Source organism: Coptis chinensis, chromosome 2 (genome assembly GCF_015680905.1).
Source record: "Coptis chinensis isolate HL-2020 chromosome 2, ASM1568090v1, whole genome shotgun sequence".
Taxonomy (NCBI): domain Eukaryota; kingdom Viridiplantae; phylum Streptophyta; class Magnoliopsida; order Ranunculales; family Ranunculaceae; genus Coptis; species Coptis chinensis.
In genome coordinates this window covers 105,701,240-105,718,037 of record NC_141457.1, presented here as the reverse complement: position 1 = coordinate 105,718,037, position 16,798 = coordinate 105,701,240, and the positions used below count along the sequence as shown (strand labels likewise).

The 16,798-nt window shown below is 34.3% G+C and overlaps 1 protein-coding gene and 1 non-coding gene across 2 annotated transcripts; both read right to left on the bottom strand.

Annotated features, from left to right (window-relative positions):
- Positions 1-9,878: 9,878 nt before the first annotated feature.
- Positions 9,879-9,981, bottom strand: LOC147520067 (small nucleolar RNA Z279/snoR105/snoR108). The gene has a single exon (XR_015214651.1). It is a non-coding gene; the product is annotated as a small nucleolar RNA Z279/snoR105/snoR108 (small nucleolar RNA).
- A 1,342-nt stretch (positions 9,982-11,323) lies between these two features.
- On the bottom strand, positions 11,324-15,561 carry LOC147520066 (translocase of chloroplast 120, chloroplastic-like). Its single transcript, XM_086591527.1, is given in 3 exon segments — positions 11,324-14,212; positions 14,214-15,239; positions 15,397-15,561. Coding segments are annotated over 2 exon segments (3,735 nt in total). The 5' UTR covers positions 15,225-15,239; positions 15,397-15,561; the 3' UTR covers positions 11,324-11,488.
- Positions 15,562-16,798: the final 1,237 nt, after the last annotated feature.

The following is a 16,798-nucleotide window of genomic DNA, read 5'->3' as shown; positions in this document are numbered from 1 at the left end:
ATATTAAATGGGCCTATTCTATTCTTTTGTGTCTGTTTGGTTAATTGGGCTGTATTATTGGCCCCCTATTATTTGGGGTTGTTCCTACTTTGGCCATGTTATTTATGTTTGAATTAAGAGTTCGGATTCAGAGATGGTATCCGCACAAGGCAACTTGTGTGGGAACATCCAATCTCGTTAGATTTTCTTTGTGATTGAGATTACACAATGTGAGATTAACACCGTAGGTCTTATTCTATTACCAAAAATATCTGTCAATTTTTTTTAATTTGGTAACTAAATGGGTTTTTTAGACATTGTAATTAGACAAAATCTTATTATGTTACTTACTATTACTATGGTAATTAGACTTTAGTACAAAAATGCTGAAATATTAGTTTTTGGTCATATTTCTACTACTTGACCGTCAGTCAACTCAGTTGATTGTGATCATGTTAGTTGCTCTTTTGATAAGGCAATAATACTCTTGAGCGTGCCTCTCACATGGTTACTGGTTAATTAATTTATTGGACATGTGTCACTATACAAATGGCTATTAGATTTTAAAACATTTGACCGTTAGATTTGTTTGGATTTGTGCATCTTGATAATGTTGGTAAAATAAAGAGGGAAAATTCCCACCATATCTCTCTCCAACCCATCAAAAACAAATCTCTATAAAACCCCCAAGGCCCCAACACTCATCTTCACCCATAGATCCACACACTCATCTTCACCCATAGATCCACCTTATCGATATAAACCATACAAATTAAAAAGATGGTTTGAGTGGAAATAACACGTTCAAGGGCTCAATTTTGTGCAACACTAACCAAGTGTAAAAACTTAATAACCACATTCAGCAAAACTTGTCATCATCTTTCTATGACAGAGCCCCACAGTGGAGAGTGATGCTCTTATTAGGGCCACATGAAAGATTAACATCAGCTTCAAAAAAGCCAAGAATGATTTTCAAGACATCACACTGCCATAAGTAGCAGCAACCATCAAAGGAGTTCTATGCTCGAGAACCATCTGTTTCGACCACTTTTGACAGTCATACCATAATCCAAGCAGAATAGCAAAAATATCACGCTCAATTGATTGCTTAAAAGCATTTACATCATTATTTGCTCACTACAACAAAAAAAGTTTTATATCATTGTTAAAAACAGTGACAAAAAGTCTGTTGTCACTATTTTTTTTTTTTTTTTTTTTCAAAACTGTGATGGAGTGGGGGTCTTTTTTTCCCCCAAAACCGTCACAAATATTTGTTCCAAACCAGCCTATCTCTACCATAAAAAACGGTAACAACTACTCAAAAACCGTCACAACAAATCATATCATTTGTGACGGTTTTAAAAAAAGAATCTTTAGTTTCAACAAATTGAATTTTGGTTGGGTATTGATTTGAATTGGGTGCTAATCATTATTTGGATTTTGGAGAGGTGAAAACCAAATTAATTTTGAGGTTGGCTCTTGTTTTTTGTTTACTTTTAGCTAGAGAAATGAAGTTTAGAAGTAGGCGGCCGGCAGATTTAGTTGGCGATGATGTATGAGTTTCTTTTGGTCATTCTGGATTATTTTGCTATGATTTAGACATTTAGTTGTGAGGGAAATGGGTTGAAGAGGGGGGATTAAATAGGTTTGTTTCAACCCATTGTTATTGGGGCAAACTTGAGATGTGTGAAATCAACTAAAATATAACGGCCACACGTTTAAGATTATAATATTCATTCATTTAATGATACATGTACAATGAATTATTCTACCACTCCACGTGTGAGAGGCACCGCTCAGGGGCATTTTGGCCATATCAAAAGAGCAAGCAGCATGACCACATCCAATTGACAATAAAGTAACAAAAATAAAAAAATAAGACCCAAAACTAATATTTCAACATTTCAGGACCAAAGTCTAATTACCATAGTAATAGTATGAGCGATGTCTAAAAAAGCCTAACTAAATCCAAACAAATTCAAGCAAATGCCAAAAGAGAGATAATTCATCTTTCTGGAGCACGAACTCTCTATATCAAAACTTTTCTTGTAAAAACATTTCCAATGATTCAACATTAAAACCTAGTATAACAAGTAACAACACTTCACATCGTCTTCACAATTTAATTTCAAACAACTTTGGTGATCCATACACAGGGTTGATAATTGTTCGTATCCCACCAGTATATACTCTAAGGAACCATATATATCAAGGCTCGTGTTTAAAGAATATAGTGATGTGTTACTTCTCTGGGATACCTCTATTAGAGCTTCTCCTCAAGAGCAACTCCCGTCATCTCGAACATGCCTATTATTGTGCAGCATCTTCAGCAAACCTAGCATCAAAAGGAGTCATCAAAACTTCAAAAGGAGCATAACCAGAATGTGCCACGCATAATTATTATTAGAACCAGCACGTGAACCTTGTTGTACTATCTAACAACTTTACTCATTTGTTCTAACCGAACAACATTAATGGGAGTAATAGGTGAAAATCTAACATTAGTACTAGTGTACTACTAGTATTTGCACCTGATGCTTTACCAACGAGACATTCAGAACTGATTCTTTGTTTAACGTACAGATTCAATAAACTTTTCTTCTTGATCACAAGCTACAAACTCTAAATAATTCCGACTTCTGTTCGATATTCTCTAAGGTTGTATTTGTTAATGGTGTTTTTCGAGTAATGCTTGTTTTTAGCTTCAAGGTACACCTGTTGTTGCTCCTATATATATGACTTCTTGGTATGTATTGTTTAGTGCATCTACTCTGCTATATATTTCCCACCAAAAACTCTCGTTCTAAGCTAGCAAATCCAAACAAGTTGTATACAAGAACACAACACATCAGCGTTCCTTGAGTCTCTTCAGAATCCCATTCTAATTACTTAAGATTTATTGGTATCTCTAACGAAATGCTGATCTTGCTCCTAATCTCATTTTGCACTAGTACAATCAACAAATACTTCGCTTTGGATTTCTTTGTCCATATTTATTTTTAGTGAGGATTATGAAATATCAAATATTAAAACTAAAATTGAGGAATAGAAATTAAAAAAAAAATAGGAGGGAAGAAGATGAGTTAGCAGCTGAATTAACAAGTTCTCTCTTTTGATTTGTTTATATTTTATTACCAAATTAAAATATTTTGTCAGCTATTTCTGGTACAGAATAAGACTAGTGTTAATCTCACGTTATGTAATCTAAATCACAAAGAAAATCTAACGGGATTGGGTATGAACAATGACTTTTCATCACTAGGGGTATACTTGACTTTTCATCTACCTGAGTCGTTTTTAATTTCACGTTAAGGGTATACTTGGCCTTTCATCTACCCGGTCTTTGTGAGTGATTAAAAAAAATAGTTCTAAGAGTTACTTTTTCTCCCGATCTGTCCTAGAGAGCCACTTCCTGTTTTTGGGTCAAGTAATATAAATGAGGTTAGTTCAACAGCTTGATACTCCATATAACTGTTTGGCAAGAAATAATATTCTTTGTGTTAATTATGAATTAATGTACTAATTCTTATTAGTAATGGATCAATAATATTTTATTGGTATTGAGAATATTTTGTGTTTATTTGCTCGAGAATTATCTCGAAAGATAATTCCTAAAGTGACGTACAACGTGAAATACCAATTCAAGGTAAGGAATTGGTTAGTAGACGTTACGTAGATAGATCCAAGAGTGAAAGGAGCCTATGCCGCCTTCTTCATCGGAATGGCTTAATCCATTCCCATAGAACCTTACACCCCAATAGGAGAACTACGACTGGTTTGATTTCTAAATGGGTACGTAGGCAGTCTGTCGGCTCATCCACTTCCATTGAAAGACCACTCCTTTTTCAAAAAGAGAATCAATAGTTATTTGATATATTTTGACACGTACATACTATAATAATTTATATTCGCACGTTTTAGTTATGATTTGAATCTTTCCGATTTATTTATTTGTATTGCATGCTAACATGTTTCTTGAAACTCATTGATCCACATGCTTGCAAGAACTATTATATTAGGAACGGTAAGTTCCATTAAATTGCTAAAAGGTAAATAAGACTTATCATTCCTTAATAAATTTATATCGAGTTCATTATCATAAATTGACTAATTATCTAACATTGAGTGTTGGAGTACCTTTAGGCTGAGTCTAATGGCTCCCTATCCCTTTAAAAATAAAGCTAAAGTCAACAGATTTTATTCTCTATCATTAATTCCCTCTGTATATATACAAAAGATTTTGCTCTGTATCTTTATTTTAGTCTGTATATATATATATATATATATATATATATATATATATATATATATATATATATACGACTAAAATCACCTAAAATGTGTATATATATATATATATATATAAGAATTGCTCTCTATCTTGATTCGTAAGAAGAAATTACTTTTTACAAATCACCTATTTTTTAGCCATTTTTTTTATTTGATAAAATATATAAGAATTGGAAATACACTCAAGCTCTCCAAATATAAGAATTATAAATACACTCAAACTCTCCAAAGAGGTTCCATGTATATGAAATTATAGGTTATTAGAAAAGACTATTTTTCATATTAGAGTGTCACATAAGAAATAGAAAAAACTAACTCTCATATTAGAATGCTACATAGGAGAGAGAAAGAAAATTTTTTATTAGAAGTCTCTGCTTTAGTATTAGTACTAGATTTTGGACCCGGGCATACGCCCGGGATCTATTAAATATTTTGTGTGCTGAAAAGGCTTTATAAAATGTCTCACACAAATTTTCGAATCAGAATATATTTTTATTGAAAATAAATCGAAATATGTTAATGAGCAGCGATTATGGTGCATAAGTACTTAGAAATTAAGAGATCAAATTGAGATAGCATCTTCACTTTATGGTTTAGGATATTAATCCATAATTTTCAAATAAAATTATCTTAAACTCGATCTAGCTTGTATAATAGTGTTTTTAGATTTATGGTGATTTAGCAAAGAAATTTTCGAATCAAAATATATTTTTATTGAAAATAAACCGAAATATGTTAATGAGCAGCGATTATGGTGCATAAGTACTTGGAAACTAAGGGATCAAATTGAGATAGCCGAGCAGCGATTATGGTGTATAAGTACTTGGAAACTAAGGGATCAAATTGAGATAGCCTCTTCACTTTGTGGTTTAGGATATTAATCCGTAATTTTCAAATAGAATTATCTTAAACTTCGATCTAGTTTGTATAATAGTTTTATTAGATTTATGGTGATTTAATGGTAAATCATCACCGCTCAGCTTATGTACTAATGTGTACAAATCACTAAAATAGATTGATTGTTTCCATATCCTCAAAGAATACACCACTCTCACTTGAAAAGATTTATCACATGAACGTGTCCTACGAATGGGTGCCGTTATATTAAATTATTCTAAAAAATATTAGCAACTATGCATAGCTATGAGATATGAAAATTATATTAATTACTCAATTAAATTTCTTGCACCATTCTCTATAAAAAGGAAGCATCAAACTTTGATAAAACTCATCGACTTCTTTTCATTGTTAGTTTTAACAATAGAAGTTTGATTGAAGTTTTTTGAGAATGTCCAATTTGGTGAAGATAATATTTAAGCTACTTGAATAGCAAGGCATTCCCAATCACAATAAAAGAAGTATGATAAACATTACTTAAAATGCAAAACTATATTTGTCGAGACATTTATTCCCCTACATATAATACAAATATATTTTAGGGTTATTAGTTGAATGCATTTGCATCAAGTTTATGATTTTTCATTAATTATTCTTTGAGGTTAGTTTAATGTAGCACGTTGCATCCAGTTTCCAAATTCTCATTAATTATTCTTTTGAGGTTAGTTCAATGCAGTTGCATCAAGTTTCGATTTCCCATCAATTATTATTTAAGGTTAGTTAGGTGCAATTGCATCCATTTTATGATATCAATGCTACTTATTCATTAAGGTTAATTCAAGATGATTGCATCCAGTTTTTATGTTTCGTTAATTAGTATTTGAGATTAGTTTATTGAATTTGCATCCGTGTTCTAATATCTCAAGCAATTACTCTTTGAGGTTAGTTCAATACATCTGCATCCAATTTCTGATTTCCTGTTAATTGTTTTTCTAGGTTAGTTCGATAGTTTACAATTTCTATATAGTTTGCATACATGTAAGAGTTTGTTTTTTTAAACTCACTTTCATTTTGGGTTTCTAATTACTCGTAATTACTCATATGAGAAGGCTAAAAAAACCGACATTTATGCTTTTAGGTCGATGCAGATCTTGAGTTACATTCGACTTTTGATTTTTCAGTTAACTATTTTTTGAGGATATTTCAATGCATTTGCATCCAATTTCTGATTTCCCATTAGTTAATATCTTATTTTAGTTTAATGCAATTGCATCTAGTTTTTGGTTTTTTGTTAATTATTCTTTGAGGTTAGTTCAATGCAGTTGCATCCAATTTCCGAATTTATGTTAATTGTTCTTTGAGGTTAGTTCAATACATTTGTATCAAGTTTTCGATTTCCCGTTAATTATTTTTTGAGGTTAGTTCAATGCAGTTACATCACATTTATAATTTCCCAATAATTATTCATTTAGGTTAGTTCAGTGTAGTTTCATCCATTTTTCAATGTTTCGTTAATTAGTCTTTGAGATTAGTTCATTGCATTTGGATCTAGTTTTCGATTTCCCGTTAATAACTCTTTAAGGTTAGTTCAATACATATGCATCTAGTCTCTGATTATTTATGCTTTGAAGTTAGTCCGATGCAATTATATCTGGTTTCTGATTTCCCGTTAATAATTTTTTGAGATTATTTCAATGCATTTGCATTTAGTTTCCGATTTCTCACCAATTATTCTATGAGGTTAGTTTAATGCAGTTGCATTCGGTTTTTTATTTTATGTTAATTATTTTTTGAGTTTAGTTCAATGTATTTGCATTCAGTTTCCGATTTCTCGGCTTATTAATTATTATCTGAGGTTTGTTTGATGTATTTGCATACCGTTTCCGATTTCCCATTAAATATTTTTCAAGGATTTGTATACAATTTCTAATTTCCCTTTAGTTATTATCGGCGTTAGTTTAATGCAATTGCACTCAGTTTTTCAATTTCTAGTTAATTACTTTTTTAGTTTAGTTTATTGCATTTGCATAAAGTTTCCAATTTTTCGTTAATTACTCTTTGAGCTCGGTTATGCATTTGAATCCAATTTCCAATTCGATTTCCTTTTAATTATCCAATGTGGTGTATAATACCAACTTCTACGATCCATCTCAGAGTGTCCTTGCAAACATGACATAAAAAGTCAATTATGTTTGATTTACTATGTGTGATCATTGAAGATTACCAGTTCCTGATTTCCCATTAATTATTCTTTAAACTATGCATGACTTACTATGTAGAATCTTCAAAGATTATCTACGAACGGGTGTTGTTATATTAATTATTTTGAAAAATATTTGTAAATATACAAAACGTTTATATATTAATATTATATTGATCACTCAACCAAATTTCTTATAACGTGAAAACCTTATTCTCCATTAAAAAAAAAAAACTCATGTACCTTTAATAAAACCCTTCAACTTCATTTTGTTGTTTAATAATAGAAGTTTGATTGAAGTTTTGTGAGATTGCCTAATAAGGTGAAGTTCATATATATTATAGCTACTTGAATAGCAAAGAGTTCCCAATCATATGGGAAGAGATAAGATAAACATCATTTTAAATGCAAAACTATACTTACCGAGACATTCCCACAATATATAACCCAACTATGTTTTGAGGTTAGTTTAATGTATTTGCATCCGGTTTCTGATTTTCAGTTATTTATATTTTGAGGTTAGTTCAATACAGTTGCATCCAATTTCCAATTCCCGTTATTTATTTTTTGAGATCAGTTCAATGCAGTTGCATCCAGTTTCTGATTTCTCGTTAATTATTCTTTTTGATTAGTTCAATACATTTGCATCTAATTTCCAATTCCTCATTAATTATTCTTTGAGGTCGGGTTCAATACATTTGCATCCAGGTTTCGATTTCCCATTAATTATTCTCAGAGATTAGTTTAATGCATTTGCATCCAGTTTCGATTTCTCGTTTTATTATTTGATAAAGTTACATTTGCATCTAGTTTCCGATTTCTCATTAATTATTGTTTGAGATTAGTTCAATGAATTTGCATCCAGTTTCCTATTTACCATTAATTATTTCTTGAGGTTAGTTCAATGCATTTGCATCCAGTTTATTTTTTGAGATTAGTTCAGTGCAGTTCCATCCGGTTTCCGATTTCCCATTAATTATTTTTTAATATTAGTTCCACGCATTTGCATCATGTTTCCAATTAATAATTAATTTTTCTTTAATTTGATGTTAATTAAATGCAATTGCATCCAGTTTCTGATTTTCTATTAATTTAATCTTTGAGGGTTAGCTCAATGCATTTGCATCCAGTTTCCGATTTGCCGACAATTATTTTTTTATGTTAGTTTGATGTATTTGCATCCAAGTTTTGATTTTCCGTTAATTATTCTTTGAGGTTAGTTTAATACAGTTGTATCCATATATATTCCAATTTTCTATTAATTACTTTTTAAGATTAGTTTAATGTTTGCATTTGCATCCAATTTCTGATTTTCCGTTAAATACTATTTGAGGTTAGTTCGATACATTTGCATCCAGTTTTCGGTTCCCCATTAATTGTTTTTTTTTTCACGTTAGTTAGTTTATATATTCAAGATATATATATATTTTAAAAATATTTGTCATTATTTTTTTTTTTTTTTTTTTTTTTTTTTTCTATTATATATTTTTTGTGATGTTATTTTTTGTATAATTGTTTTTAACTATGTTTTGAGGCCATGTTAAGGATATATTCAAAATAAGTCGGTGTTTTATCATAGACACTAAAATTGTATGATTTGTAGTAAGGAATTAGTTTATACAAATTACATATTTTTAGCAATTTTTTTATTTGATCAAATATATAAGAATTGGAACACTAAAAGTGTTTGATTAAGTAATAGAAAATTACTTTTACAAATCACCTATTTTTTTAGCAATTTTAAAAAATATTTGTCATTATTGCTTTCTTTTATTATTTTTTTTTTCATTTTCTATTATATATTTTGTGATGTTATTTTTTTGTATAATTGTTTTAACTATGTTTTGAGGCCGTGTTAAGAATATATTTGAAATAAGTTAGGTGTTTTATCATAGATACTAAAATTGTATGATTTGTAATAAGGAATTTTACAAATTATCTATTTTTTTATTTGATTAAATATATAAGAATTGGAACACTAAAAGTGTTTGATTCATAATAGGAAATTACCTTTTACAAATCACCTATTTTTTAAGCAATTTTTTTATTTGATCAAATATGTAAGAATTGGAAATACACTCAAACTCTCCAAATATAATAATTAAAATACACTCAAACTTTCCTAAGAGGTTATGTATGTGAGATTGACAGAGGCTATTAGAAAAGACTATCTTTCATATTATAGTTGGCATGGGAGAAAAAAACTAACTCTCTCATATTAGAGTGCCACATAGGAAAGAGAAAATCCTCAATTAGAGGTCTCTGCTTTAGTATATAGATAGTAGATATATAGATAGTAGATATCTTGAGTACATCTAATAAAAAAAAAATTAGAAAACTAAATGTGTCTAAAATCATTTTTTTTCCGAGATTGATATTTTATTTTATTTATTTTAAAATTGGAATACGAGATGGAGATTGTTGGGTATGTTCAAACCCTATATATTTATTAAATTTTTACACATAAAAATACATTTTATATTATAATATATAAATTTGATTATCTTAATTCTGAAACTTTAACGGGAACCAATTTCTTAAGAAAACAAAATTTAGAAAAGATTTAAAATTTAGGATCAGATTGGTTAACACGGGAGTGGCCCTACTGTCGTAACCAGGCTTGGAACGGTCGCCCATCTCACAAAATTGAAAGTTTTGACCACTCATCATATCCAGTCAGCTGCCTAAAGGATCATGCTTAGCCTAGGCCCAAGCACTACGTATTTGTATTCGGAAGTCTCCTCATAACCCAATGTATTAGCAAATGTGGGACTAAAACGAATTAACTTCTCTTTTTCTTTTACACTCTCCCCCTAGTCACCACTCGCCAGTCCTCAGTCCTCACTACAGACAATTCCTCCTTAAAAGCATAACAAGGATTTCAGTACCTTACACCGATGGCCAATCTTACTGTTAGAAAAATGTTATTTTTACATAGTTGGATTGAGAGGCGTAACTGAACGAGGTTCATTGTGCCACAAAAGCAGGCTATGTTGTTCCAATTTTTCAGAATTTGTTTTGTTTGGAACAATTTTTTTTTATATGCCATGAAGCTTGTTTGCACCTTTAGATGAATCGAGCTAATTAAATAACATCAAGTCTCTATGTATGAACTGCTATATCTGTTGTAGTGTTTCTTAAAATCTTCATATATGATGCCTGATGTTATTTCATTGGATTGTATGTGTTATCTAACGACAACATACATTTTTGTAACCACGTATCGTGGCATAGGGTTTTGTTGACGAGGCCTTTTGTTGCTCTGTCTATACCAGTTTTGTTCACAGGTGCATTTACAATGGTGCGTGGGCTTTTCATGTCGCAATACCAAAGTTTACACCAAAGACAAATCAATTCGACCTCATATGGTTGTCAGCGTCCAAAACTTGTCAACAGATAACACTTTAGCTTGGTACCATTCATCCATTAAACTTACCCACCCACCGGCCACCACGACCCCAAACACTAATCATATATGGAGCTTTATCACTAGAAAATAGATATGAAAGAGTGCATCCAAACATAAGAGAAAAGAAGTAAAGTTCTTCACAGACAGATCCAACAAGACGTGTTGTCAGTTAGAAAGGTGGGTTATGCCTTCAATGATGTTGGGAGGAATCCCTGCTTATAGAGTAAAAACTAATAGAAGAATATGAAGCTCTGTGCAAGACTGTCAGCTTTATAAAGTTAAGGCATATAACCTCACAACAGATGATCGACAGCTATATAGCGAATGATGTAGAGTGTATCCTACAAATTGCCAAACAGATCGCTCTTCCCTTTTAGTTACTACTGACCAACAATTTTATCACTTGTCAACTAGAGTACTAGACTGACAGGAGTAGCGATACTTGTAGCACCGAAACCATGAAGAGAAAATGGTAAAGATGGCGAAAACGAATTAATATAGTCAGAACAAATGCAAACTTCTAAAAAAACATATTTTATGCTTCAATCAACCATCCAACAAAATTGATCAAAAATGGCTCAGTACATTGTCTGAAAAGAACGCTTAAGTAGATGCAAAGATCAAATTAAAGTTTCTATTAAATGAAACTACCACATTACATAAAGGGAAAACATTCAATGCAACGACTACTACCAATGCACCTTATCTCACTCACATTGGTAGAAGCAATATCCTAATACCGCATATTTGTTGTCTCATGAGCTACAGCATTCTTATTCTCCATACAGCTTTTGTTGATATAGACCAAGTATTTTTCTGACAAGGGGTAAAAGACCAATTAAAGCTATTTGAAGCTGTTCTGAGCTATTCAAGCGAATACTGACTTGTCCAGCTCCTCGATTGTTCAAATTAGCTCGAGCAATCAGATTTGTACTCCGCCCAATAGGGATCTGGGACTGTACATTGCAACCAATAGCCAGATCCCCATGCCAATCCATGATAGAGAGCCCTAGAGTTGAGAGCGTGCGACCAAGAGGATGATCCTTGTCTCTCAAAGTGGCCTCCAGACTACCACCATAGGCAACATCACCACGACCAGTCATGGCACCACCTGTCAAGACTACCCGCAACCTTTTGTTAACTATCAGTTTGTCTTCAAGCTTCACTCCAGCTGTTAAGGCATCACCAAGAAGAGTAACTGAAAGACCAGCAGCTGTTTTATTGTTTCTAAAGTTGCTGAATCTTGTCTCACTGCGCAGAGTATATGACATGTCCTTTCCAACAGTCTGCATGTCAAAACCCACTGAAGTTGATTTCCCTTCACTGTGCTTTATGGAACTAGCTAATTCCATTTGCAGATTAGACTCTTTCTTATCCTTTGTCGCCTGACCTGAGAAAGACACTGGTATCTTGTCTTTAACCACGAACAGTCTTTCAGCATTAATACCCTCATAACCAACATCATGATCCCAACCATGAATTTCAAGAACTGGCCTCACAAGCCACTGGTTGGAATTATCCAGAAACCTATAGCGGTGGGAAGGATTGTCAGAATCAAATGAAGCAGGCAACGCAAAATCTGGCATGGCAGTTGGCACAGATGCTGCCCCACCACTTTCTTCTTCAGCACTCTCAGTATATTCATTTGGTAGTTCTTTCGCAGAACTTGCCATCTTCTTTAATAACCGCCGCCGTTGCTTTTCCTCTCTTAGCTGTTTTTTCATGAAAAGCTTCTCCCTGTACTCTAGCTCATCAAAGTAGGCTTTCTTCTGAGCTTTACTCAATTTGGCTAGCTGGGCCTTAGTCAACCGTTTAAATGGTGGTAACTCATCATACTCTGACTCCTCATCAGAATCTGACGACTCATCCAAGTCCTCATCCATCTCATCTTCATCTCCAAATTGCTCCTCCGGAAGTTTCAGCTGGGGTCTAGATTGCAGAAGTGAGGACAACAAGAAAGGTAATGGAGGTACCCTCGGACGAGCTGCAAATGGTTTTCCTGGTGGATTATCTTGCAGCTTTAAAAGTGTGTTCGCTTCAGCCAGAATCTTTGACGCAAATGAAAGTAATAACAGATGAGGTTTCCAAACCTGCCCATTTGGCAAGACCCTTTGCCCAGCCCTGTTCGTTCTACATGCAGAGTGGTTTTCCACTAACGATACAGGGTTCATAAGTCGCATATCTCCTGCTGCCTGGCGAATTGCTTGCTGGACAACGTGAGATCGTTGAGTGACAAACATCTCATAACTCGTAGCCGTACCATTTGGACCTTCCGGAGGAGCAGATGCTGCATGTGTCAAAACCACAATTGCATTGAACCAAATAGATGGTCCAAATATTTCAGTAATTGTACGCAACAAAGGCAAATCACCCAAATCCCTGCTTTGCATATCCAACCTATCAAGGTACAAAACAATATCTGGAGGGGTCTTCTTAATGAATCGCTTAACAGAATGGAGAATCTTCTCATTTTGGCGTTGATCCGACCAGCATGGTAAAAGGCCAGGTGTATCAATCACCCGTACCTTAATCCCTTGAACTGTTCCCACCACATCCTGGACCTTCTTTGTACCCATCTGAAATGCATCTGTGCTGAACTTGTTTTCATCAAATATGGAATTAATAGTAGCACTTTTACCAACTCCCGATTTTCCAAGAACCATGATTGTGCAAGAAAAATCAAGGGGCTCCTGGCCAGCTGACTCTAGCTGCTCAGCCATGGCACTAGCTCGGTCAAAACTAAAGGCACCTACACGACTAGCATTCCTCCCACGCAGCTGCTCAGCTAGACCAAGCCTGTACAAGACCTGAGCTACTACAACATTATGTGGAGTCTGACCAAGCCTATGAGCTAGACGCAAGAATTTGACCCGAATCATCTGGAGCTTTTCCCGGGTCTCATCAGTCTCCTCAGGCTCACCATTAATTGGGTCTTCCACAAGCTGAGCTTGACGCTCAGGTGCAGCACCATTCACCCTAGGCTGTTGTGGAGCACGTGTGGCAGGTTCGAACAATGGAGCAGCACCACCAAGGCCAGCCGGACGACGAGAAAGAGGAGCTTGAACAGGTTCTACAACAGGTAGAATTTCAGGGTCCCTATTTAACCCAGAATCGCGCAATTCCCCAATTGAAGGAGACTCTTCTTTCTTTTGTTTATCCTGAATTTCCAGCACTTCAGGCTCCTTGACCACATCCTGACTACTAGAGCCTTCATCAATGTTCACACTGGCGTCGGGAACATGTAAGTTACGAGAATCTTTTTCTTCCGATTCAGCTACATCTGAAGTATCAGGCTGTCCATTCTTAATTTCTCTCTCTGTCTCTTCATCAGCAGAAAAAGAGATAGCATTGGTTACATTTTCTGTTTCTGGAGTCTGAATCTCTTCCTTAACAAAGGTATCCACATGAGCAGCAGTCTGTCTCAGTTCACAACTCTGGTCACTTTCAGAGATCTTCTCTCTAGACTCAATCCCTTCGAAAGAGACAATATCATCAGAACCAACATTGTCGGCATCTGAAGAATTCAAGTATAGCTGGCTTCTCTTCTAATTCCAACCTAGAACCCCCATTTTCAGTCTCTCCATGCACACCAGCCGTACAACTACCATTTCTACTGAGGGCATCTTCAGAAAGGATCTGTCCACCAGATTCATCTTCTTCCGGAGAAGCAACTTCACCAGAAAGGGTCTTGCTGAAATTAGAAGATTTAGCAATAACAGCAACTTTCTCTACCAATTCCAACTTTTTCAAACCCCCATTATCAGACTTCTCATGAACAACAGCATCACATCTCCCATTCGACTCTATTTCAGCACTAACCAATGGAAATGTTTCTCCATCGACAATCAAAACAGAAGCTTCATTCTCCTCTCCTTCCAAATTACATACCACACCATCCGGTGACTCCTCCTCATCAAGCTGGACTTCATTTCTATCGTCATTATCAACAAGCCCAACCTCCATCCCATTTCCAGACTCCCCATGAACATCACCAATCCCGCTTGACACTATTTCATCATCAGTAACCGACTTTGTCTCCCCATCCACCGTCATAACAAATACTTCATTTCCATCATCTTGTTCTTCTTCTTCCCCATTAGAAACCACCACCTCATCCGGCAATTCCTCTGGCACCACCACCTCCTCCTTCACATCCACAACTCCCTCGACAGGCAAATTCTGATCCTCAAGGTCTGTCTCAACAGCTTCTTCAAACTTCTCTACCTCTTCACCACTAACTTCCCCATTCCCAATATTACTAACTTCGTCACTAGCCTCCTCGAAAACCTCATCTACTTCCGAATCCTTCTTCTCATGAAACACTTTACCAACATCATCCACCAATTTCAACTTCAAATCTTCTTCTAAAGAAGAAGAAACAGCTTCCTCCTCTTTCTTATCATCATTAACATCATGAAACACTTGAACAACGTTATCTCCTAATTGAACCTCCGAAACAACCGCACCATCTGCTGTTTTCGTTTCGAAATTCTCCACCCCATTTTCCATCACTCTTCAAAACCCCTAACATAAGAATTATCCCAATTAACAATAGTCAATTAACAACTTTCACTTAATTTCAATAACAATAAAACATTACATAGATCTAAATAAATCACAATTAAAACTAAACAATTAACTAATGGAAATGGATATTAAAATTGAGACAAAGTTCACTAACCCGCTGTGGTGTGAGAGAGAGAGAGAGAGAGAGTTAAATGAATGAATGAGAGAGTTGAAAAAGGAGGTGTTTACTGTTTATTTATTTTTTCCTCTTTGAAATCTGATCTTCTTTGCTCAATCTAGGAAAACCTAAGAGAGGAGATTTTATGTATAGGTTGAAATCGAGGGTTGAGATTGATTCTTTGGGTATGATCACGTGGATAACGTTACCATCATTTTCATCGATAAAAAAATGCGTGACTTTTGTAGTTTTTTATTGAGATCGAGATGATTCCGGATCTTTAGGTGGATCTTGTGGTGAAAAACGAGGTCATAGATACTGGTGCAATAAGTTGGTGTATTGATTTTGATTGAACGGTTTAGATGGATTGACTTGGTTGAGCACGTGTGGGTATGAGTTGTATAGTTGTACGTTCACTACGTTGTATTGACGACGATGTAACGTCTAGACTCTAGAATGCTAGATACGGAGAGGACATTACAGTGCACAAATGGTCCACATAAATTATTATTGATGATTCATGTATGTGCTCAAACTTCAAACCATCACTATGAACATGACATACTTTAAGATGTTGTCCATTTTGATTAGTTAAGTAACTGGCTTTCTGCTCGTTGCTTAAAACTAGACTTAGAGTGTCGGATATATTCTTTTCAGCTATAGAGAGTTTCATAATTTTTCATAAGAGTTGCTTTTTTCATAATTTGATGCTAAATAACTGGATTGATTGAAGAATTTACGTTGGCAATGTAAATTGACTTTTTAGTGTTGTTTGCAAATCTACCGTGTTAGACATAGCGAATCTATTCAACTACACAAGGATAAACCACCAAAAAAAAACTACACAAGGATATCCAAAAGGTTGTGTTACAAGGACCTACTTATTTAACCTATTATTTCCACCTACTGATGTGTTGAAAGAGGTGGCAGCTCCACATCAGCGCCACAATCTTAAGTTTAGAAGTAGAACCGTCCTGCAAAAATGTCGAATCTTGCCACGATTTTCTTTCCTAATAATCAATCAGAAAAGGAAACAAAACTAATCAAATATTTCCTTCTTCGTCTGTGCTTCTTCCCAAACAACCAGAAATCTCCATTGAAGATATCTTCAAGCCGAACATCTCGAATTGCAAAACTTAAACTCAACATTGGAAACTACCAACCATAGTAGGACGACACTTCACCCTTAAGTCATTGGTATCATCAAGCTTACACCTCAAAAAGAATGACTTCATTGGTATCCATGTTCAAGGACCTTACAGGCCTGACCACCACATTCTCTTACTTAGTGATGTATATTAGAAATCGTCAGTTAGATATGGAAGAGAGCTTGCTTCCTGGTATAAAACAGTCATAAGGAACATAAATTAAACACACTATTACTGGCAATTTGGTGATT